Source organism: Bicyclus anynana, chromosome 12 (assembly GCF_947172395.1).
Source record: "Bicyclus anynana chromosome 12, ilBicAnyn1.1, whole genome shotgun sequence".
Taxonomy (NCBI): Eukaryota; Metazoa; Arthropoda; class Insecta; order Lepidoptera; family Nymphalidae; genus Bicyclus; species Bicyclus anynana.
This window is the reverse complement of record NC_069094.1, coordinates 14,770,912-14,796,771: the sequence shown is the minus strand read 5'-3', so window position 1 is coordinate 14,796,771 and position 25,860 is coordinate 14,770,912. Positions and strand designations below refer to the sequence as shown.

At 38.6% G+C, this 25,860-nt stretch overlaps 1 protein-coding gene and 2 pseudogenes across 1 annotated transcript in view; all 3 read right to left on the bottom strand.

The window, feature by feature from the left end:
- Positions 1 to 25,860, bottom strand: part of LOC112055051 (myosin heavy chain 95F) — a 58,605-nt gene that overhangs the window by 11,380 nt on the left and 21,365 nt on the right. The window contains exons 2-19 of the mRNA XM_052884777.1: positions 20,823 to 21,015; positions 19,559 to 19,632; positions 14,506 to 14,635; positions 13,665 to 13,829; positions 12,836 to 13,098; positions 12,323 to 12,472; positions 11,440 to 11,696; positions 10,609 to 10,766; positions 9,996 to 10,160; positions 9,381 to 9,501; positions 8,670 to 8,778; positions 8,310 to 8,507; positions 7,673 to 7,897; positions 6,302 to 6,509; positions 4,740 to 4,981; positions 4,107 to 4,219; positions 1,254 to 1,361; positions 708 to 845 (exon numbers count right to left, since the gene is read on the bottom strand). Coding sequence (XP_052740737.1) covers positions 708 to 845; positions 1,254 to 1,361; positions 4,107 to 4,219; positions 4,740 to 4,981; positions 6,302 to 6,509; positions 7,673 to 7,897; positions 8,310 to 8,507; positions 8,670 to 8,778; positions 9,381 to 9,501; positions 9,996 to 10,160; positions 10,609 to 10,766; positions 11,440 to 11,696; positions 12,323 to 12,472; positions 12,836 to 13,098; positions 13,665 to 13,829; positions 14,506 to 14,635; positions 19,559 to 19,632; positions 20,823 to 21,009 — 3,011 coding nt within the window. The 5' untranslated portion in view covers positions 21,010 to 21,015. The remainder of the gene's footprint in view (positions 1 to 707; positions 846 to 1,253; positions 1,362 to 4,106; positions 4,220 to 4,739; positions 4,982 to 6,301; positions 6,510 to 7,672; positions 7,898 to 8,309; positions 8,508 to 8,669; positions 8,779 to 9,380; positions 9,502 to 9,995; positions 10,161 to 10,608; positions 10,767 to 11,439; positions 11,697 to 12,322; positions 12,473 to 12,835; positions 13,099 to 13,664; positions 13,830 to 14,505; positions 14,636 to 19,558; positions 19,633 to 20,822; positions 21,016 to 25,860) is intronic.
- On the bottom strand, positions 2,272 to 2,447 carry LOC112055053 (U2 spliceosomal RNA; annotated as a pseudogene).
- Positions 3,466 to 3,603, bottom strand: LOC128198613 (U2 spliceosomal RNA; annotated as a pseudogene).

Below are 25,860 nucleotides of genomic sequence, written 5' to 3'. Positions count from 1 at the left end.
ATCCGGCATAAGGAATATATACCCTCATCTGTTATTTATTTGGGATAAGAGATAAATGATAGAAAATATTCACATTGACACATGGATTGACATCCATTTATATCCTTAAGCCGAAAGGCCTCAGCTTCAAAATGAAGTGGAAGGACATAATCCGGGGAACAATTTTATAATTTATTAGTATAGATTACTATTTTTCATTGTAATTATTTAACAATTTAATCAATAGGACACTTGACGTAAATGTAATTTGTAGTTTTAAGTGTAGTTAAATTTTTAAGTTTAACCGGACAACAAACAACAATGTTGTATATACCTTTAAAAGATGGCTTTGTTTAGCACTAGAACTTTTTAAGTTTACCTATGTATAGATTATTATTAATGTTTCTTGTTGTCATTGTTGGTGTATCAATAAATAAATAAACAAAATCCCGCGCCTTACCTGAGAAAGGAAGCATAGCCTCGAGGCCCGGATTTTTTTAATTGGAAAGAGATGACATGCCTCTATCGTAGTATAGTCGACTCGACTCACAGGCCAAGACGCCTCAGCCCCTAAAGGGCTGGAAGAAATCACCGAGGGAGCAAGTTCCCGCTTCTTACACGGGCAAGGAGGCCAAGCCTAGAGACCTGTATCCCGACCTTCTCGGTAGATGACTCCACTGTTGTAGTATAGCTACGTTACATGGAACCCTAAGGGCTGTTACTGTTACCTGTCTCTGTTCTCCTGGTCGGCTCGAGCGGCCTGTTCCATCTGCTGCTGCAGCTTCACGGCGGCGATGCGGTCCTGCTCCTCCTGCCGCAGCCTCTCCGCCTCCTCGGCCTTGCGCCTCGCCTCCATCTCCGCCTTACTGTTGGTAGTAACGAGAGAAAAGTGTATGAAAATTTGAGAATTTATACACGTCTTACGTCATCGATTCTTCACGAAACAAGATGCTTTAATTCTTCGTCTTAAGTTTTCGACTTTACTTACTACCATGAAATCATGACATAACTTGACGTTGTAGAAGTGCTTGTAAACTAAGCGTAATTGAAATAAATGAATTTTTAATTTTGATTTTTTTGATAGATTATGAAATTTGGCTAGAACAACACGAGCGGAGAAGGAGAGTGTTAGTTAACTGTTAAGGGCATCCTTACCACCATCGGTCTCAAGTCTGGGGCCCGGCTGTTCACGGGAACGGGAACTACGTGGGGCTTCGGCTAGTCTCCTATGGCCTTAGGTGGGCCATTAAAATAGAGTGATAATGATGACTCACAGCCGTCGATGTTCCTCCTCCTGCTTTATGCGCTCCTGCTCCAGTCGCTTCGCCTCCTCCGCGGCGCGCATCTCCGCCTCCAGCCGCCGCAGCCTCTCTTGCTCTTCCCTGGAACCCAGAGAAATCAGAATATTAACAAACTTCAGAGTCTTAAATATGCTAGGTGACACTTTTTCTAAATGTTGATAAATTTGTTTTTCAAAGGAGATGGTACATTTCAGGTCCACTCTTGTACCCCGTATCATTAAAATTAAAAAAAATACAAGGAATTTATTAAAATTTATTAATCTAATTAAAAAGAAATAAATAAAATAAAAACACAAGTTTTTAAGATAAATCAAGATGGCGCCCCTAAAGCAACTATGACATGACAATTGACAGCAAACGTCAAATCGATTACTGCATTGAAAACGTCATCTATCCGCCATTATTACCTATATTAGTGTTGCATTTCTTGGGAGATATTTAATTAATATTATTTCAAAAGAATTAAAATAAATTCGTAGATTTGTATAATCAAAAATAGTTAAAAAAATATATCTTCTTTTATTTCCGCCAGGGTACAGTGAGTGATTCTGGGCTCCATACAATTTTGGACCATCTCCTTTTAATTAAATTGTTCATTATCGGTCTACTAGATTGTAAAAACTTCTTGTTGTGGACCCTTATTTCATGTACTACACGAAATTAATATTCTTTAGATTTAATTTGATGAGTGAGCTACCCTATTTATATGCCAATCAAATCGCAGGCGTTTCAACAAACGACGGACATAGTACTCATTTGTTTTGGACTGTGCGTGTGCCATCCTCTTACACTGAGTGAGTCTTCGTTTCGTCCGTCATCAACGTATGTGTTGAACTGTCACTGACGTCTGACATGCAATGCATTGAATGGCACTGGCCTTGGCATGCAATCATTGCATTGCAAAATTGCAAATACAATGCATTGTTCCATTGCGAAGACGCAACGAATCGCTTAATGAGCCATCGCCCTTATACAAGGAGTTTCCAAATAAATTCTGTGGGCCGATCCCGGCGGCACTGCAATGCCGGGCCGACCCGTGACGGGAGTGGAGCGAGCCCCGAACATCCCGTCAGTTTACAAAAATCAGTTTAATATACTGGTCCCGCATTGCGGGAACTTTCAGATATTAAGCTGAAAAGAACTAGACCTGTGTCGATCGCGAATGATCAAATCTCCGACACCCGATCACTACTTGTGCGTGAGTAATTGGGTCGCGGACGTTAAAAACACCCGATCTTATGTGACCCGTTTGGTGACCCGCCCGGGCGCAGACTCGATTAAAAGATCGAAACGTTTTTGTTTACCATACTAAATTGAACTTTATTTTCATTACAATAACTCTCAAATCTGTAGATCTCGTGAATAATCGGGTCGCGGACGTCTAAAACACCCGATCTTTTGATTCATATAAAAACTCGATCACTCGACCCGACCACGCTAAATTGAACTTTATTTTTAAAACAATAACTCTCAAATCTGTAGTTCTCGTGAATAATCGGGTCGCGGACGTCTAAAACACCCGATCTTGTAATTCATATAAGAACTCGATCTCTCGACCCGACCACACTAAATTGAACTTTATTTTGATTGTATTAGTGTTATAAATAATTATTCGGCTCAATTGCTTATAATGTCGAATCATCATTCGCAAGTACAATCTGTAGTTGTCTCTTTTATTCGTATGTATGTAAAGGAAGATATGTATTACTCTGTATTTATGAGTTTCATCGGCTTCATCTCGGGGCTTGTAAAGATATCATTCTCTATTCTGTAGTTAATAATGATGATGACTTGAGTGGTAAATTCGTAAGGAATAAAGTCTAAAATATATATGTAGGTATGTATTACTTTTAGCAATAGTTTTATCTATATAATATATAATAACTTTAATTATTTACATTTTTTTATCTATATTCATAAAAACATAAAATAAAATTTCCCATTTTTCGAATGTAAATTTAGACGATGACTTAATATTATTGTATCACCACGCAAAAGCGATACAATTACAAACCACAATATTTATTTAACTGATAGTAGGCATAACTTTGTTTTGAATCCGGCCTTCAATCAAAGGATCGGGTTCCGGTTCGGGTCTTACGGGTGTTCAGTTCAAATACCTACCTACTTCAAGCCGCGTCGCAACGATACACAAAACCCAAACAACCCGTGACCCGAATGATCGAAATGATCGAATCATTGAGACCCGATCTCCATGAGTATGGGTCGCGATCGACCCGGGTTTTACGAAACGATCGAATTACACAGGTCTAAAAAGAACAGATACTACACTTTGATCTTAGCCAAAAGGCCGAGAAGCGATAACCAAAATGAACTCGACTGTAGTACTTGTACCATGACAAAACGAATCTCTGCAGCGCGATATAAATTGTTGCTCAAAGTATGCAGTGCCATCTACTGGTATAACACGTAATGATATACATGTATCTTACAAAAGTGACATCTAACGGACGACGGAAGTATCATAAAATAAAGTCCTATATTTTTGCAAATTCCTGGTTTTAGATTTATTTTAAATATTACAACAAAAAACGTACGAGAAAATTATGGCCATTAGTTTAGATTCTAAATCGGGATAAAAAGATTTACAAACTTCCTATCACGTCTCTGTTTTTATAAAGGAGAGAGAGTACATAAAAATACCTATCCAACGATATATTGCAAGTTGTTATGGGTATTTAGGCAGGCTCCCATACATTTTTGCTGGTTCTCCTTTATTCTTAAATTCTTCTACAGTCTTATCCTGAATAATTAAAATTAGATAATCGATATCGTTATCGATATTTAAGTTAAAGTAAGACGTACCTATTCTTTTGGTCCACCATCGCCTTTTGTAACGCAGCCATTTGCATCTCCACATCTTTGGTAAGTTTAGTGTACAGCTGGTCAATATCTGTGCGGCTTATTCTTGGATTAGTCTGAAAAATTAATTAAAACATGAATTAATTTAATAGTTATAAATAATAATTTAAGTTACAAATAATTGGCTTAATAAAAGTATGTTTCTTGAAGAAAAATATTTTTTCACTCTTTTTATCACTCTTCTAGGACAAAATGTTTGCCGGTGTACCAAAGCGGCGAAGTAACGTTTAAAGCGGTATTTTTTTTCATATATTTCTGTTACCAACAAGCTTAACAAACAAGAAAACGAACCAACAAACTAATTTTAGGTCTTAAAAAATATCTTAACACTCAGGCTGCATGGTCAACGATCTTTGCTTGTCTGCTTTGCTTTGTAAACAAATTATAGATGAATTTAAAATGTCGTAAAACATTGTAGCAAACTTTATTTTGATAAAGTAATGATTTCATTATTAAAGTAGAATTATCAAGACTTTCATAATAGAAAAGTAAATTGCCGGTTGATTAGGGTAGTCCTGGGCCGGGGATGAGCGATGCTCATGTGATGCGAGCTGTGTATGATGTCGATAAACTTACTTTGATAGTAGTACAAGCGCCCCTGATAGAATTCCTCAGATTATCAATGTTCCTCTTGGCGTTATCCTTTTCTTTCTTCAGTTGGGGAATGACAGAGTCCATTTCTTTCAAATTGTTCTCTAAGGTCTTTATCTTGGCGATGCCGCGGTACCTCGGCTGGTGCTGGCGGCGCACGAGGTAGCCTCTCACTGCCGTCTGCACTGTCACCAGGCATTGCCGCCGGTACAGGATTTTGTTCTTTACTGTAAATGATTTCAATTGTATTATAATAATAATAGCCTTTATTAAACAATCACAAATATCTTAAAATTATTTACAAATTTATTTAATTGACACCGGCGCATTGAGATTGTCGTGCTTTACAACATAGGCCTCCCCTAGAGCCCGCCACACTGATCGGTTATTTGCCTGTCTATTCCATGTGACACCTGCTATTTTTCTGACATCGTCCTCCCAACTACGACGCTGTCTTCCTCTGTTTCTTTTCTGGTGCCTTGGGCACCAAGCTGTTATGTCTCTTCAATTGTATTAACGTTTATTTACTTTTTTATTTGAAAAACAAAAACATCGTTATTTGCACAGGTCCCCAAAAATTTTGCTTCCTAGATCCTTTTTCGTACACAAATTTTAGTCACTTAAATCAAGAAAGGTATGTATAGACTTACTGCCGTTTACAATAAACTTCCCAAGATTACGGATACATAGCTATTCTCGAATATAAGTAACAGTCAAACTATCTTTACATAGTCAAACTATCTGTCAGTAGGTTATTGTAAAGCAGATAAGAACAGAAAGATAGATTTTCTTAACTTTAGTTAGCGAAATGGCGGATAGATAGGTTATTGAAAACGGCCGTTAGATGGTTTGGACTTTGGGCATGCAAAAAGGCGAGACGCATATAGGGCAATAAAGCATGGGTGAATAGCTAAAAGGGTAGAAGCAGCTAAAATCTCAAAGATACGGCTAAAAAAATAGGAAAGACTTTTGCGTATTACGCGTATTCAGTGTACATGTATGTGGTCGCTGCCTACCTCTAGGGGAATGAGACGTAATACTATGCACGAATGATTTTATTTCTAGGAACATCGCTTTTGGCCTGAATGAAAAGTACCCTTGTTAGTTCGTTTAGGATATTCCAAATTCATTTATTGATTAGGATTAGGACTGCAATCAATAAACAAAGAGCATGATGATGATGAGAAATGAGGAGATCCGCAGAAGAACCAAAGTCACCGACATAGCTCAACGAGTTGCGAAGCTGAAGTGGCAATGGGCGGGGCACATAGTTCGAAGAGCCGATGGACGTTGGGGTCCCAAAGTGCTGGAATGGCGACCCCGTAGCCTAGTAAGCGCAGTGTTGGTCGACCCCCCACCAGGTGGACTGACGACATCAAGCGAGTCGCAGGGATTCGCTGGATGCAGGTGGCTATATCAGTATGCAGTATCGTGATGTTTGGAAGTCCCTACAAAAGGCCTATGTCCTGCAGTGGACGTCCATCGGCTGATATGATGATGATGATGATGATGATGATGATGATGATAAATAAAGCAAACAACCTTACATTTAATAATAGACAGTGCCGAGAAGATGGATCTCCTCCACCGTGACTTGACGAGCCAGGCCAGCACGGAGTCCACAATGGCCTTCAAGTTCTCCGGGTCGGACTTCATGATGGTGTCGAACTCGGAGTACTTCCCCGGGCGGAAGAACACGCGCGTCACGCCGAATTTGTAGTCCTTGTCCGACAGACCGAAGCTGTGAACGATGGCCTGCGGACATTCATAGATCATTATTGACCTTTTTAGTTTGGTAAGTGATGGTGCAATCCAAGATGGAAGCGTAACTTGTTAGGAGGAGGATGAAAATCCACACCCCTATCGGTTTTTACACGACATCGTACCGGAACGCTAAATCGCTTGGCAGTACGTCTTTGTCGGAAGGGTGGTAACTAGCCACGGCTAAAGCCTCCCACCAGCCAGACCTGGACCAATTAAGAAAACCTCAATCGACCCAGCCGGAAATCGAACCCAGGCCCTCCGTCTTGTAAAACCACCGCGCATACCACTGCGCCACGAAGGCCGTCAACTATCATCTATCTATCGTTCTATCATCAGAGAAATGGATAGCGTAATAGGCGTCCTGAAAACATTGACAACTTATTTTTTTTTTATTTGTAAAAGAATATTTGCCATATCTTTTAAATATGACCAATATTCCCATTCTCCTCCAACTAGTCGGGAAAGACTGTATTAGGAGTGGGTACGACAAATAGACCAACGGGGCGGGGATCAGCTATTGAAGTTATAATTATCATCAGAGTAATAGGTGGCCTGAGGTATGATATCTGAGTAATCAATAGTCTTATGACAATTGACATTGACAATTCTGTTTCATCGGGGTTGTCAAGGGCATGAGGATATTGACAACTCATTATCATCACAGTGTACAATTGCCTGAGGACATTGACAATTAATTATCTTCAGAGTTATTAATGACATGAAGATATTAACAAGTCATTAGCATCAGAGTTACTAATGGCATGAGGACATTGACAATTTATTAATTATCATAAGAATTACTAACGGCCTGAGGGTGTTACAAGTTAAATATCCTAGGAATTATTAGTGACCTGAGGACATTATTTCATTACCATCAGATGAATCAGTGAACTGACAGTTGAACATACTTCATACATTAGTGTTGCGAGCAAATGTGACACTGAAGTCCAAATATCTGCGCGACTGAGTTGAGTAAGGTGTTTTTTTTTTGTTTTGAACGTTCGACATAACCTTCTTGCCTCCCTGTGTCGAGAAGGTATCCATGAGGATTTCCCCTCGTTAAAAGGTGTTTTTGTTTTCAGGACTTTAGGCTGAAGACGTTTAAGCACCATGGTGCCGCTGAACTGCAGATGCATCAGCACCAGCTGGCTCACCTGACAGAACACCTTGGGCGTGAGCGTGTGCAGCTTGGGCGGCAGGTACGCCTTGTACATGGTGTGCAGCTCGGCGAAGGGGGCACGCGACGGGAAGCCATGCTCCATGAGCGCCAGCACCGCTATGGTGCCGCTGCACTGTAGCTGGGTCAGCACCAACGAGCCCTCGATCTCTCGCCCCACCATGCGCGAGTTGGGCTTGATGCAGCGCACGAAGTTCGTACCCTGGAAACAAATGTGTAAGTCAGTATTTAAAATTACAAATCAAAATAGCATTGTGTGGAGGAGGATGGACAGAGCGAGCTTCAGAGCGTCAAAGTTATTAGAAGAGTCCAAACGTCAAAGTTATTACAGCCAATGAAAAATCAAATAATGCGACAAAGTTGAGTTGAGCTGCCAGGTTTCTGCACCAGGAGCTTCATGCTAACGTAACAGCTTATAGCAACCAGCTTACATTCTCCTTGAGCTTGTCCATGAGTTGAGCCAGCTGCGTCTGGAACTTGGCGCCGACGGAGATGAAGTTGAGCTTGCCCTTCGCGTTGTTGTTGTCCACCGTCTCGAACAGCTGCTGCACCAGCGCGCTGCCCGACTCCTGCACCAGGAGCTCCGCGCTAACAGCTTATAGCAACCAGCTTACATTCTCCTTGAGCTTGTCCATGAGTTGAGCCAGCTGCGTCTGGAACTTGGCGCCGACGGAGATGAAGTTGAGCTTGCCCTTCGCGTTGTTGTTGTCCACCGTCTCGAACAGCTGCTGCACCAGCGCGCTGCCCGACTCCTGCACCAGGAACTCCAGCGAAGCGTGCAGTGCGTCATTATTCTTCTCGATGAACTGGTTCTGGGTGGAACATGAAATATTGTGAATATTATAAAGAGGTATAGTGTGGTGTTGTAGGGGGTAATTTCTTTATCTAATAAATCAATTTCGAAAATACCTTACAACTAAAAAGCCACAGAAGGCAGTGTAATCGGTCCTAAAAGGTTATATTGTAGTACTTACAGTGTTATAGCACACCGCACCAGCGAAATGGCGCAACAAGAATCCCTCGTGATCGCGCAGCGTGCGGTGCGCCTTCAGGCGAGATGCCCGCGGTACTTGCAGGCGGGTACTGAGAAATTAAATAACAGATTTCAAAAATAACAAAAGCGTCTATCTGTGACATAAGCTTTCAGAAGCTACTTTATGCACGCTTGACTTTTGATTTTGGTCCCGTTTATAGTCCCGCCAAGTTAGCCCGAAATAAATGCCCAAAGACATGGTGGAAAGTCGACCTCAATCTCACAAGTGTCAAAAGTTTCATGTGAGTTAGTTGTATGATAAAAATAACTATCAGTTAATAAATTGTAGATCGATAGAGTCTTTTCCTTGTGGTATCCCTAACATTTTTAGATTTCTGGGAACTGATGAAACTTGTCTATATTGTCTAATGCAGAATGCGACTGCAGTCTGCTAGCTTCCACCTGTCACCAAACCTCGCACCCAGTTTTGTGAATTGTCTATAAGTTTTCTTTCAACATTTACTGAAGGATTTTCAAAGTTTTTTACACAACTTAATTAACATTACATACCTAAAAGCGTAACACTTGTAAAGAAAATACAATGGGTATATTATATGTACTTGAAGAGTTCCCATGGCCACCTTCCGTTTCCATCATCAGACAACTAGGTGCTACATTAAATATTCTCACAAATACGTTTGATATGACGTACCTGGCATTTCCGCTGAGTTCCTTGTGAACAGCGTTAGTGAAGTGGCCATAGTCTGGCTTAGGCAGCTTCGACTCTTCGTCCAGGATGTGGAATATACCATGGTTCTTACTTTCTATTAAATCTGTAATTTAAATAACATAATTAGAATAACCACATCATGTAGTTATAGCAACAACAAGATTTAAACATAGCTGTTATATTTTTATAATCAATAAAATTGCATTATTTTTTGCGATTCTTACATTGGGATGTAAGTAAGGGACAAATGGTTATCTCTCTGAGCAGAGAAGACCTTTAACCAATTTGGATTTCTATTTAATCTGGCTATTTGAGCTCATACCACCGTCACCATTTTACCACCGTACCGAAAGACACTAGGTAGGTTTCCATCCCTATGTCATTGACATCCCTAGAATTCGTACGAAGCGATTTGCTTCTTGTACGCATGAATAGGGTATGGAACTCTCTTCTAAAGTCAGTGTTTCATAATTCTTACAACTTGGCCATGTTTAAGAAGAAAGTGAATAGGCATCTTCTAGGCAAGAACGTGAGATGTGAGACCACCAGGTCTACCATCAGGTGAAAAGGAGGTCAATGTGATGGTGTTGTACTCACCGATACAATCCTGGTTGTCGACGAATCTGATCTCGGGCACGTTGAGCCCTTCCCGGCGGTACAGCTCCTGCTCGTTCTTGAGGATGCGCTCGTTGAAGAACTGCTGCAGCTTCTCGTTGCAGTAGTTGATGCAGAACTGCTCGAAGCTGTTCATTTGGAAGTACTCTGCAATTACACATCATGTTCTAATCATAGTTCGAAGAGCTGATGAATGTTGGGGTCCCAAGGTGCTGGAGTGGCGACCCCGCACCAGAAAGTGCAGTGTTGGTCGAGCCCCCCCTAGTTGGATAGAGAACATCAAGCGGGTTGCAGGGAACCACACAGTTTTGTTTAGAAGTCCATGAGAGAGGTTTATGTATGTTAGACCTATCCTGCTACTCTAATGCCAATTCCGTTTGTCTATTATTAGATAATGGCCGGAACTGCCCGATTTACGGGTTGAGAATTTTTAATGATTTATGGTTTTCTTTTGTGACAATGTGACTAATGAAGTAAATGTTTTCCCTTGGCCAGAGCTTCGCGCACGCTCGACGAGTTCCCTTTGACGTTATATCCCGCATATACGGCGCGGGTGAGTTGACTCAAGTGACGCCTATATGCAATGTTTGTTTACCGAAGCCGGCGATGTCGAGCACGCCGATGTAGTAGGCGGAGGCGCTGGAGGGGATGCTGTCGTTGATGCGCCGCACGATGTAGTCGAAGAGCCGGCTGTACACCGCCTTGGCCAACGCATCGCGCGCGCTAGAAGCCTCGTACGTCTTCAGTGGTACCCTGAACATAACAAAACAATCCTTACTAATATTATGGGCAGGATACGTGGATCGAAGAACAGATGGATGTGGGGTCTCAAGGTGCTGTAATGACGACCGCGCATCGGGAAACGCAGAGTTTATTCATTCATACAAATGTTTTGATTGTTAATTAATGTTGGTCGACTCTTCACTTACAACATTAAACGTGTCGTAAGGACCCGCTGGTCTGGCTGGATAGGCTGTCCAGAAACAATATATTTATAAGTCCCAAAGGTCTGCATTACTCATTAATATGCTGAATCTGAGCCTGGTAAAGCCTCCGACCAATTATATATAATTATATAGAAGGACCAGTATCGCACCCAAAATTCACGAGCAAAATTTTCTGTCATTGTCTGAGGAAAATGAACTTAGATTTAGTAGACTTGAAGTTTCTACCCATTTTTACGCTATTCTTCACTACACAAAAAGGTATTTTAACGGAGCTCTTTAACCGACAAACACGATTACAACTATGACACATTGTTACTATAAAGACAGTTTTTATACTCGTAATCGCATTAGATCGTTGATCATAAACTTTGTCAGAAAATTAATGTCTAAAAACTCTAGTAACGAGGCAGGTCCTATACAATAATTGGTCTGAGTTTTTTGGCTCTAAACTCCAGAGTCGGGACTCAATAGCAACTCACATGATGGCGGTCCCCTTCATGCCGCCGCGGGAGCTCTGCATGAGCCTGGACACCAGCGCCATCCGCAGCTCCCCGGGGTCGACGCCCAGCAATGAGGCCGCGGTCGCCAGCGAGGCCTCCGAGTCGGGACTCACTCGGCACCCTCCTCGAGCCCCGCCCTCCTCTTCAAACTCCACGTTGCCCAAATGGAGGACTGCCGCAACTACTGAATAGACAGACTTCTTCTCCGCTTCTGACAGACCGACACGAGATAATGCCTGGAAGAGATGAGTTGAGTTGGTTGAGTTTGTTGTGGGCTCTTCTCGGACCAAGGCGCTTTGTTACCCTCGTAACTTTAATTTTAAGTTATCGACTTTAATTACCACCATAAAATGAAGACATAACTTGATGTTTCATAGGTGCTTGTAAAATAAGTCTAATTGAAATAAATTGCTCGTAATTCTAAATTTTGAATTTTAATAAGAAGAAATCAATTATTATTTTCTTCACTTCTCTCGATATATGTATGTACTGTTTGTCTATATTCTTTGCTGAAATACGGAAACAGCTTGAGCTATTTTAATATTCGTTAAGTTTATTTTGATCTAATACAGGGGTGGTTTAGTAACTAAAGGAACATCTGATGATACAAAGATCATCCAGTCAGCTAGTATTACTATTTTCTTTCATTTATTTATTTATCCTTTTTTAATTTTTATTATTATTATTATTATTCATTCTGTATTTCTGTAATAAAGTAGTCTGTTGTTAATATAGTTAATTCTATTCTTTGTCTGGATAGAATGTTTCATTTTAATTATATGTTTAAATCCATTAGATACTAATAGTAAGGACTACAAATTTGGCTCAAAATGTTCATGAAATGAAGCTAGTATAAACATACCTGATGCAACCTCTGGAAGTCCTCAACGTCGTCCAGTATGGGGTCTCTCAAACCTCCTTTGGCCTGTTGCTGCTTGCCTTTTTGATTGGCATTTATTTTCTTCTCTGATTGTGCCGATGTGAAATATTGTGTGCAACCGTTTTTGAGATACTGTAACAATTTAACAAAACGGTTAGATAAATAACATAAATATTGATTATGAATTTATATTTTGTATTATGTATTTTATTAATGTGTGTCAATTTCAGGTGAGTCTTTTCTTTTTTTTTTTTTTTTCACAATTTTGTTGTTACCTAAAATTGTAGGTTTAAAAAGTACATTTGATATTTTCAAGATTTGATCTGAGCTAAAGGTTTATTTTTAAAAATGTTTTTAATTTCTATTTTTTTTCCCTGCCTAATGCTTAAAACATAGTATTAAAAATTGTGCAGGGAAGGACATTAGGTCCACTTGTATTCGTGTTATACAAAAATTACTATACTAGACTAAACAATGAAGACCTTGATAGCTTACCAAATAATCATCAGGCTTGGTTATCTTCAATGCCGAACGAAGTTCCTGTGGGGCTCCTGCGCATAGCAGATAGAAGACATGATAGTTCCTCTCTTCAGCACTCTGCGTGCAAATTCTGGACTTTTCTAGCAGGTAGTGCGATATATGCCCTCCGACGACCTGATATTTGTTAGAGAAGTGAACTTCCATAAATTTGCCAAATCGTGAACTGTTATTGTTGCGGGTTGTTTTTGCGTTGCCGAACGCCTCTAGGATTGGATTCGCTGAAAAAATGAAACATTTCCTTGATAAGTTAAAACTGATTGAATATGGTTGGTTTATTTTTATTTTTCATTCTACAACTTTAAATTGTTAAGCAGTCTTTTTTCTTTTTGTAATGATGACTTTGTATTTTTAATGTATACTACATTAAAAATAAAACCAATAAAAACATACTTTACTTCTTGTAATGTAGCAAAATATTCACTTTCCTTACATTTTTATATTGCTTTTAAGAAATTAGTTCGCCTTTAGTTTAGGTGGGGTCGGCAGAAATTTACATTTTCATTCATTCGCTTTTATCATTCGTCAACTTATCTAACTACTTCTGTTACACACACCCTTACATTGTCAACAATCTCTACATTGACTTTTCCTCCTTTGGCGACTGTCCACTTGCAATTTCATAATTCTTCTGGTAATATGACTTTCGTCCATCAACATCATATGTCTACTAGCTAACCAAGCTAACCTTTTACTCGTCGACTTTTCTGTCACTGGCGCCACTTTCAGACATCTTTTTATACACTCATTTAATTTTAAATCTGTATGATCCATCCAAGTTACTTACCATCTAAAATCTTCTGTTCCACAGGCCCTGCGCCCTTTGCCCACAGATCGCAAAGATACTTTAGGATGTATTTGGTTGACTCTGTTTTTCCCGCTCCTGATTCTCCGGAGACGATGATAGATTGTGATTGTTTTAATGCTTTCATATCCCGGAATGATTTATCAGCTGAAAACATTTAACCATCATAAATAAAGTATAAAATAAAAACACATATATTTTAATGATGACTATAAATTGTTATTTTATTGTATATTTCAGCTGTTCAAACACCAAGTTTGGAGGTGGAAGGAAATTGTTGTAGCAATCAGAGCGTGCTAATATGGCGTTTTAAACAAAATATAGGTAAAAATTTAAACAAATTAATAAGGATAAACACAAATAAGTATGAATCGTATTAATTATATCCACAAACCAAAAATCAATCAATTCTGTTCATTCTGAGATTTTAAATATTCGTTGTCGTTTTTGCCAACACTAGGTTTAAGAATTCTTACTCTTAGAGGAGCACTAGAGGCGTATTGCAACGGAGGCACCGACGATTTTAAGATGTGAGGTTCCACATAAGTTCATTTACAGGAGCAGCACGTTGTCAATGGGAGCTGGCTACTGCTACCGACGACTGCAGTCGACCGCCGTTGACTGCCGCCTATACGTCGGCGACTGCGTTCGTCGGTAGCGGTTGCTGTTCGTGTAAATGAACCCTAACCCGTTTTGTCCCTCAGTAAGTCGGGTATCTCACAGAGAGATACCCCCCTCACCCACCACCCCCAAAAAAAGAAAATAAGGTTGTAGAATGTAGAAGGATATTTTATGGGAACAGATAGCTCTGATATTTACATACCAATAGCGAACACATGAGGTGGCAGCTCTCCCAAGGACCTGCCCTGGTATTTCTTGATCGTGGTGGGCGAGTACATGTCTGGAATGTCTTCATACGGGTTGACCGCTAGTAGGATGTTTGCGACGTAGGTCTGGAATTAAAATAATACTTTAATTAACATTTTTTGACGGCCTCCGTGGCGCAGTGGTATGCGCGGTGGATTTACAAGACGGAGGTCCTGGGTTCGATCCCCGGCTGGGCAGATTGAGATTTTTTTAATTTGTCCAGGTCTGACTGGTGGGAGGCCTCGGCCGTGGCTAGTTACCACCCTATCGGTAAAGACGTACCGCCAAGCGATTTAGCGTTCCGGTACGATGCCGTGTAGAAACCGTGTGGATTTTCATCCTCCTCCTAACAAGTTAGCTCGCTTCCATATTGGACTGCATCATCACTTACCATCAGGTGAGATTGTAGTCAAGGGCTAACTTGTAAAGAAAAAAAAATATATAGTTATATCTACCTATCTATACATAAATTAAAGCGAAAGGTCATCAATCTCGAAAACTTGCTAGACGTACTTAGTTGAAATTTGGCAGGGTGTTAGTTTATAGCTAGAAGATGTCCACTAAGAACGGATTTTGGAACTGGGTCAGATTAAGGAGGTCTAAGGGCGGAAAAAGTCGCGGCTGTTCGCTTATCACATTATCACACTAAAATTATAAAGGCGAAAGTTTGTGTGTAAGTATGTTTGTTCCTCTTTTACGCTGCGGCTACTGAAGCGATTTGGCTGAAATTTGGAATGGAAATAGATTTTACTCTGGATTAACACATAGGCTACTTTTCATCCCGGAAAAATCCATGGTTCCCGCGGGATTTGTACAAAACTGAATTCCACTGACGAAGTCGCGGGCGTCCGCTTATTATCTACTAGCGGACGCCCGCGACTTCGTCCGCGTAAATTTCGATGTCAACTTTACTGCTACCCCTACCCTACCCTACCCCTACCCTACCCTACCCCTACCCTATCACTACCCCAACCCTACCCTACCCAACCCTTACATCTACCCTACTCCTACCCTACCCTACCCTGCCCCTAACCCCATCCTACAACTACTCTACCCCTACCTTACCTACACCCTACCCCCATCCTACCCCTACCCTCCCCGTACCCTATCCCTTTCCTACCCCTATCCCACCCGTACCCCTATCTCACGCCTATCCTACCCCTACCCTACCACTTCCCTATCCTACCCGTACCTCTACCCTACCACTACCCTACCTCTACCCCTACCCTACCACTATCCTAAACCCGGCCCTAAACCTACCCTACCCCTACGCTTCCCTACCCGTACCCTACCCTACCCTGTAACTTCTCTATCTTACTCCTACCCTAAGCAAAATCGGTCCAGTCCTTCGAGAGTGGTGGTATGACCAAGAGAAATAGAGACTTCCATGCTAATAATATAAAGAGGTAAAGTTCGTGTGGTTGTAGGAGGTAATCTCTGGATCTAGTGGACCGCTTTGGAAAATTGTTTTACCAATAGAAAGCTACGTTATTTGCGAGTGTCATAGGCTATGTTTGATCGCCATATTCACACGGGAACGGGAACCACGTAAATGAAAGCGCCGGGCGTCATATAGCGGAATTTCTGCGTCTTTTAGAAATTTTGTATTATCTCCGAAACTATTTAAGTAATTAACATACTGTAAAGGGCAAATCTCATCTCCATAATATCCTTGTGATTATTAAATAATTTATTTAAATAAGGATTAAAGGTTAGTTGTATAAATAATGACGTAAACCTAAGTATATAAAATTAATAATTTTTAAAACACAAAAGGTACTATATCTGCTAATATATAGAAGATAGATATATGGTGTCGCGGACTTTTTTGTAGAACTTTTAAAGATACATAAAGTCTTCATACGTTAATTTCAATTTTACACAATAGTTAAGGCAGCGCATGCGAATAAGTCTGTTTAAGAGGATTTTCAGTCCGACCTGTATAACAAAAACTGTGATAAGTCAGCTAATATATATAATACCAATATAAAATATAGCCTATAGCACTCCCCGATAATGTAGCATTCTACTGGTGAAAGAATTTTTAAAATCGGACCAGTAGTTCCGAAGATTACCCCATTTAAAAAATGTGACAAACTTACAAACTTACAAACTTTACCTCTTTATAATATTAGTATAGAAGATTAGTATAGATAGTATAGACTAGCCGACGCCCGCGACTGCGTCCGCGTGAAATTCGATGTAAACTTTCAACTACCCCTATCCTACCCCTACCCCAACCCTACTCCTACTTACCTTACTTGTTGTTTTTTACACCTTGTGTCCGAAAAGCCCAAATATCTTACGGAACCCTATTTTTCTCCAAAATAAAATTTAACAAAATAATTTTTTGTGGATAATGTAGCTTTCAAATGGTGAAAGAATTTTTAAAATCGGTCCAGTAGTTTTTGAGCCTATTCATTACAATGATACAAACAAAGTTTTCCTCTTTATAATATTATGTATAGATATAAACTTTACATTTTATGGAGCTAACAGACTTTCAGACGTGGATATTTAAACAGTAATCAATTTATGGTATTTTTAAGTGAGTCATAAGTCTCATTGTTTTACTATATGGTACAACATACTGTAATATAAACAAAAGGCTATTACACAAAATTGTAATAACAACAAGCAAAGTGATACATGTGACGTACAGACGAGCGCGTCATGTCACACATCACTAGCGGACACCCCGCGGTTTTACACGCGTAGTTTCCGATCGACCAGGAATATGGTGATATAGCGCATGTTACTTGCTGATAATGTTCGGAACCTGTTCGCTACAAACACACAATTATTTCCACTTTATAATATGAGCGTAGATTTTGAGCTTTACTCTTGTCCTAGTTGTCAGATTTTAGACATGGTAACCCTACATGAGAGCCGTGATAGCCCAGTGGATATGACCTCTTCCTCCAATTCCGGAGGGTGTGGGTTCGAATCCTTTCCGGGGCATGCACCTACAAATTTTCAGTTGTGTGCATTTTAAGAAATTAAATATCACGTGTCTCAAACTGTGAAGGAAAACATCGTGAGGAAACCTGCATACCAGAGAATTTTCTTAATTCTCTGCGTGTGTGAAGTTTGCCAATCCGCTTTGGGCTAGCGTGGTGGACTATTGGCCTAACCCCTCTCATTCTGAGAGGAGACTCGAGCTCAGCAGTGAGTGATGAACCCTACATAATTGACTCATATGAAACAAAATGCAGAACAAAATGTCACATTTTTATACGCAGTATTCATCCGACCAATGACAGTAGTCATTGAATATACCGTATTAAACCCGTGTTACCTTCTTTGCTCGTAATATCTGCGCCCGTCATAATCGATAACGCTGGCTTGTTCGGTCAAGGTGAGGTATAAATGGTATAATGCTTGTAACATGGACGGCATTATCATAGTTGCGGCTTTTTTGCCCTTTTGTTAGTATTTCTATATTATAAGATATTGATATTGAAATAGAAACGTGACTGAAGCTTCTGTGATAATTGCCGTAATATTATCGACCAGTTTCAAACTTATACGAGGGGTTTAGTCATGATTTTGTTCATGTAACGCGGCGTACAACTGAGTAGTAGTAGTAGTAGTAGTGTGGTGTACGCGTTTTCCTTTGTCAATAATATGGAAAATACTCTGAAGGCTGTAATCTATACTAATATTATAAAGCCGTGATAGCCCAGAGGATTCTCTGCCTCCGATTACGGAGGGTGTGGGTTCGAATCATCAATCATTTCAGCTATGTGCATTTTAAGAAATTAAATATCACGTTTCCCAATAATTTTCTTAATTCGCATTGGGCCGGCGTGGTAGACTATTGTCTAACACCTCTCCTTCTGTAAGGAGACTTGAGCTCAGTAGTGAGCCGAATATGGGTTGTTAATGATAAATATTATTAAGAGTTGAAGTTTGTGAGTTTGTGTGTTTGTTTTATTCCTGTATTCCCATGGAAACAGGAGTTACGCGAGTGAAACCGCAGGGCGTTGGCTTATTAGAAACTAATTTCATCTATCAGTGCTATATTCGTTGTAAAAGAATGACGACAAAGACGATAACCTAAAATCAGTAAAACCTAAAATCATTTATTAGTTTATCTTTATTTTTTTTCTTTTAATATTTGCCATATTTTTTTATAATATGACCAATATTCCCATTCCCCTCCAACTAGTCTGGAAAGACTGTGCAAGGAGTGGGTACGACAATAGACCAACGGGGCAGAGATCGAACTACCACCCCTCGGTGATGAGTCCGACCGCTCTTACCGTTGAGCTATTGAGGTTTCAAATTCAATTGAAATTAATGCAAATGGATCCTTATTACAATATTATTTTTGTATGACAAATACTATACTACAACCAAGTCTGATAGAAAGCAGTGATGCAGTCTCAGTTAATTATGTACAAAGTTGATATACGGAACATTCTACGAGTAGAATCTTCCTGAAGATGCCATTAGAAGATATCTACTGAAGGAGCACTCGTACATAATTACAAGACCACGGAACATAATTTCTGAATCGATAGCGACGCCAAGGCAGCGTGACTCACGCGATATCAGCACGAGGTGACTAGTTGGTAGGTTAACACGTTCGATGCGATACGGGGCCTAAATAGCCCCGTAAGTGTCGCACCTGGGGTGCCGGCTTTCAAAAACATAGCTTTTTTAACTCCCTCAGACTATAACTTTATCTTGGTTTAGTATTGAAAGGAGATGAATATAATATGCTAATAAGAAAAAGTGTCTGTAAACCAACCCTAATTGTAATAAACGAATGTGAATTCAAAATTGAAGCCAAAGTTACTTGGTTTATCTAAATACGGCGTCACATTAACCTCGAACTGCACAAAAATAATAAAGTTTAAGTTAAGATAAAATTTATAAGTTTCAAAAATGGTCAAGGTAAAATTTAAAAGTGCTATCACAATGAAAATTTAAGTACGGGGTCAAAACACCCCGTACCAAATGAACAGAGTGAAGGTGTTAAGCGAGTACGTGTAAGTACTTACGTAGATCTTGCTCTTCTTATAGCGAGTTAGTATATTGTTGAGCAGTGTTGCCTCGTTCAGGAACATTAGTTCACCTGTAATTGAAATTCACATTTTGAAAAACCATAAAGAAGATTATTATCGTAGATAGTATTTCATTAATATGTGAAAATATATAGCTAATATAGCAAGAATGACTAGTGTCTGGTCAAGTTCATTGATGACACTCGCATGATATGCGGGCGACGGGGGGAAAGACTGCGCGGGTGTGTACGTGCGGGAAAGTGAGATGCATCAGTCGTGGGTTTTTCATTCATCGCTACACGCCCCCCGGCCCGCGCAAACAACCGGGAGTGTTACGATCGAAGTTGCCAAGCTTTAGTAGTTTTCTCCATCACAGTGAAAAATGCTGCCGAAATCTTTATCCATCATAGCTGAGAATGATCAACCAAAAATCAGCAAAAACTAAACCCAAATCAGTCAATCAGTCAGTGAAAATTGCTTGGCAGATTTTTTCTTGGGTTGTGCAAAATATTATCCGATTTCATAATTCGAAAGCCGAATTAGTCGGGCTTCGAACCCGTGGAAGTCCTATAAAGAAAAGAGGACTTTTCGACATTCCCAACTGCAAAGTAGTTTTAGCCCGTTTATCAAGGTAGTCGACAAACAAGAAAATGAGCCGGTTTTCCATGAGCAATGAGCATTCATAACCAGCTTCGTATTACAGTTCCTCTAAATCTTAGTATTTTATTTGTTCTCATTCAACTTTTCCATCTGATTACTGAAAGATTGAAAAGGAGAATTCTGTGTATTCTTTCTGTTATCTATATCATATTGATATTTTTAAGGCAATGGATGTTTATTGTGGTTGTGACTTATCAACACAAATGTCTAATTACGAACAACCTCCAATAATAAGAGAGGACTTTAGTAGACTAGCGTTAGCTTATAGCGTTTTCTGTTCTGTGAACAGACCATTGTTAGGTTGACGATGAAGAAATAGACCTACATCCTCTAATAACAAGAGGATTTTAGCGGACTATTATAATAGCTGATGATGATGAGTCCTCATCGACATCCCTAGCAGGGTTGCCAAAAATCGAACACATCATGGAAGTGTTGATGTTTGGCGACCATGCTAGGGTCCCAGCTAGGGTATCATCAAGCTCATGAGAGAAGAAATGCGGACCAGACCTTAGAGCTTAGTAGGTCAAAGTTCCAAGAAATCGCACGAGAGAGGGTTTTAGCGGACCATAAAATAATAAAGTGAAGAAGTTATACTTACAGTTATCATCGACATCCTTGGCAGGGTCGCCCGCGGGGAAGATGTCGTCGAAACTGCACACCCGCCGCGGATGCTTGTTGTCCAGCGGGAACACATCCGCCTCCTCGCCCATGAGCTCGTGGATGCGGGCGAGGACGAACCCCTCGCTGGGGTCGCGCACCCACACCAGCTGTTTGTCCATCGTCATGGTTCACTGCAAGAAACATGGTGTTGTATAAAGCACAATCTATATAGAACAAGAAAGAGACTTAAGATTAAGGATAGCTATAACAGGTTTCAATCATTTTAACCGTGCAATGGATTTTAATGCGGTTTTAATAAAATATAGTATTATTCAATAGAAATAAAGAATGTCTTAGTTCAGGGTTTCTACGTAGTCTAAGCCGCAGGTGTTAGTGTATTAATACGAATTGTGAAATAAGTGTACAAATAAGTAAACACAAAAAATGTAAATCTTTGTCACCTTCATAATTGAGGTGAATCTTACACAACCAACTTAATTTCGTATAATTCAGTTAGCTTAGTTTGCAGTTTGCACACAAGTAAGAAAAACTGCGTAAGTTATGTAGGCTAGAATAAACTAACTCGGCTTAGCTCGTGGACTGCAATTACTTACTACTTCTACCCTCCACCTCCATATAAAACATCATTTATGTCAATCGAAAAATCATACACGCCTACCGACCTACATATTCATTTGAACCAACCTTCAAGATTTGGGTAAGAAGTAACAAACGTAAAAACCACCCTGATCATCATTCTAAAATTACAGGTTATTTTAGAACGATGATCAGAATTGGTTGGTGATATTTCAAATATTGTTCAAACAAATGAACTCTTCAACGTCATTGGATACTTTATTAAATACTATATACTACGATTACTATTAATAAATACAATGTAAGTAAAATTACTTAACCACACCATCAATGATCATAAATCATCATATAATTGTTGCACTTTGATGGACATTGGACTTCATGAAACAAAGGAAGCAACATCTGAACCGGTATAAAATTATCTACTGAATACTAATTAATATACAGAGTTGAGTTTAAAATAGCATCTCATTAGAAACCAAAACATAAATGTACGCTAATACTAAACCATATAAAAAGTTGTGCGTACAAGCTGAATAAGAGCAGAGTGCAGGCATGCATAAAAAGTGACAACCAGTAGGACATGCCTCAGATACTAATGTAACAAAACAAGTACGACATGATGTCGTTTCTCGACATGTCTAAGTAAGGTATTGTGGACCCCAAACAGATTAAGCAGTTTCAATGTTTCTTATTAAAATCTTTATTAAGATAAATAAAGAATTTGAAGAAATACAATGTTTTCCGGTTTAAAATAGGGACACTGAATACACACAATTAATAGAGGTTACATTTTTTGAAACAAATATAGCCTACCTACTTAAGTATGATATTTTGAACCTAAGTATCTAAATAAATAAAATATCTATATCTGAATAGTATTATAACTGTACAGTTAAATTTTGATAATGACAGGAACAGATCCAGACATCTACAGTTGTAATTAAATACAGGGTTAAATATGATTTATACAAGCAGGATCTATTATATTATCACTACAATCAAAATTTACCTAACTTTTCTATCTTTGAAATAGTATATTGTCGTCAGTCCGTGAATTAAAACGAATGCGATATATTTTAGCTTTGCGTTGTTTCCGAAACAAATCAATACTATATTGCATATCTCATAAGCTATAGTCGGAGGATTCATTCCAATCAGTATAAATACAAATGCAACTGTCACTGAAATGTTATTTTACTAGTAAAATGACATTTCAGTGACAGTTGCACTTGTCATTTTACCGACTGGAATGAATAATTGTACTATGTATATGCTAGTAAGTCTGAGAGTAACTCTGTCGAGATACATAATTCACTTCACTTTCTACACAAACACGTGTTACACTTCTGAATGTTGCGTAATTGAAGTAAGTGTTTTGTTTATTGTAACAACATAGTATAACATTATCACAAAAGTGGAACAATGAATATTTCCGTATATATTTTATCGTAAGTTACGTTACATTATCTCTGACGTGATCATAAATGTTTAATAACATTTAAAAATTTTTTCGTAAACCATTATTGTTAGCCCACCAAAGCTTTTGTGTCAGAATGAAAAGGGTTTAAGTTGAAGTCCACTTCACACGCCTTTGACAACGGTATAGATAGAGTTCAGGTTTGCAGATTTCCTTAATATGTTTTCCTTGACAGTTATCAAGTGATACTAACATAACTCCGAAAACTTAAGAGATGATTACCGGGCAGATCTTGGTCTATCTTACCTTCATCGCTAGATTTACCTTTTAATTCTACTGAAGTTTTGTTAATGTTATTTGTGATTCCACTGTACTATAGTGAATTATTTACTTTGATTAAGGCAAAGAACTTCATGTTTACAAAAGTCACTATTTAAGGGATAAACTCGTACTTAGCAAGAGTGTGAACATAATATACTTTAGGGGAATATAAACAGACAGCCATGTTTATATAATACATATGTTTATCAACAACCGAGTTGTTTGGCTCTACACCGCTGTGGACTTATTTAGCATTTTTGTTTCCGGATGCACCCACCGGAACGGCAGCTGCGTTGAATGTTTAGGGTTCTTCCAATGTTTTTTTACTTTCGTTTACTATTGAGTATGTTGTATCCATAAACTTTAATTACACAGGCCTGCACAATAAACAGTAAGCTATCAATTACTATAACAGACTATTTGAATGCATCAAATTCTATTTTAATTCTTACACTTTTTTCATAGTAATAGTTGCTGGATCAAACAATTGACCCATCTGGGGGCAAGTGGTAAATCATCACTATTGAAAAATACTTCGCAGTGCAAGCGACAAGTCCTACAATGCGCTGCCTTATATACCCGTATATCTGTCTCATGTGCCTGTAAATATTTTCAGATTTATAAAGAAATGTTGCTTTGTGGTAGTAATAAGTATGATGGCGATATAAATAACAATTGCGGTAGTACTTCCTCGGGCATATTTCAAAGAAGAGTCATTAATGACTCTTTTTTTAAATATGAAATTGAAATTGAAATACTCTGTCCACACGCTGTCACTTTTTTCAGACACTCAAAGATATTCAAGCTTAACTAGACTGACTATGATAAAGGTACAAAGTAATATACACTATAAATTATCGATTTAAACAATAAATACTTTAAATAATCATCATAATAAAGTTTTAATAATTAGTTTATTTTTAAAGCAGCTTAAATTTTCAAAAGTGAAAGTGTACACAAACGCCATCAAAAAGCGGAAAGAGACAAATTGCCCACTGAATTATTATCGTCTACCGCAAGCGTAACGCTTTTGTGAAACAACACTGTAATAACTAGGTAATAACAGTTAAGAACGAGCTTGTATTAATTGTGCGGATCAAATGAAAATGAAATCTTACAACACCGTTGCATAATAGGATATAATCTAACACATGCTATTTGATGTGGAATGACGGAGATTCAGGTCAGACTACAAAGTTAATTGCTGACGGACACGCTATGAAAAATGGTAAAGATATTTGTTCATAAATAATTTCAACTTATATTCAAAAGTGAGTAGAAATATGATAAAAGACGAACTGTAGAAATAGAAACTAAAGCAAAGAAGAGAACAGTTAACAAAGCATTACCTAATTAAAATAAAATACATATCTACGAGTATGTGAAAATTTTACCATGGGAATGAAAGATATAATATGGAAATTAAAAAATATCACCATACAATATATAAAGATATGAAACTAAAGCTTTAACTATTTATTAAATTAAATTTAAAATAAAATTATAATAATTAATAAAAACTCGTCGTGACGACTTATTTAATTAGTACATACCCAGATGTAGCGCGTGACTATGAGACGAATCACAATGTCTACTTACCCGACTGACGACTAGACGTGAGTCACAGAACACTAAGCACAAAAACAAAGGCAGACTAGATTTATCATTATGAGAAAAGAAAAGAAAAACGTATGAATAAACAAAGTGGCACTGGCGGAAATAAATGGACACGAATTACACGAACCAGATGGAAAACCACCAACAGTTGCGAAAGCGTTCAAACTACAGAGCCTAAACAGCAATGATAATCTATTAGAATTTACATTGGGCACAAGTGCATTGAAGAAAGTCATAACCAGCCGGCTGGGGAATAACTTTCATTTGTGTCAGTCTCATGAGAAATGAATGCATATTCGATTGCATATTGATTGGGAAGACTTTCAATTTCCATTACTCGCGAGATCATCTAGTTATGGAAACATAATGCGTAAGTAATTAAATATTACATGATATTATGATAATTAAATAAATATTTGAATTCATTAAATATATTTTTATCGAGTAACGAAATGTACATTTCTAGAGATATTAAAAAATACCTGATTCTATTTTTAACAACGATTTATGTGATTTTAGGTAAAGTACACAATAATATTAGAAATTATAATTAATGCTCCAGTAATCATGTTCACTTTCCACTAAAAAAATTATACATTTGAAATTAACAAGAAGCATCAATTATATCAATATAGAAGATAAACATGATAATGATAATGTTATAACACAGTAGATTATGACAAAAGTCTACAAACTCAAAGGTCAAAGAACCTAATTTAATAGCATTGTTTTCTACATAAACTAACACTGACATCAATCATGTCATTCATGTCCTGACCTCTGATATTTCTAGAGCGTGTTGGACAACAATGGGCTTTCGTAGCAGACTTATAAGGCGTGGATTTAACCTCCAACAACGATTTATACACTTTAAGGAAACCGAAGAAAGCTGATATTACAACAGCGTTAGAAATTTCGGTCACGGCATGCCATTAGACATGACCTGGTGGCCTCAAACTTTGCCCTTTTCTTCGAATGAACTTAATGACCGCGTTTAATATAACTATGAATGGCTGTCCACTGGTAAAAAGATCATCATTATCATTATCAGCGTATTTTAATGGCCTACCACAGGGACCAA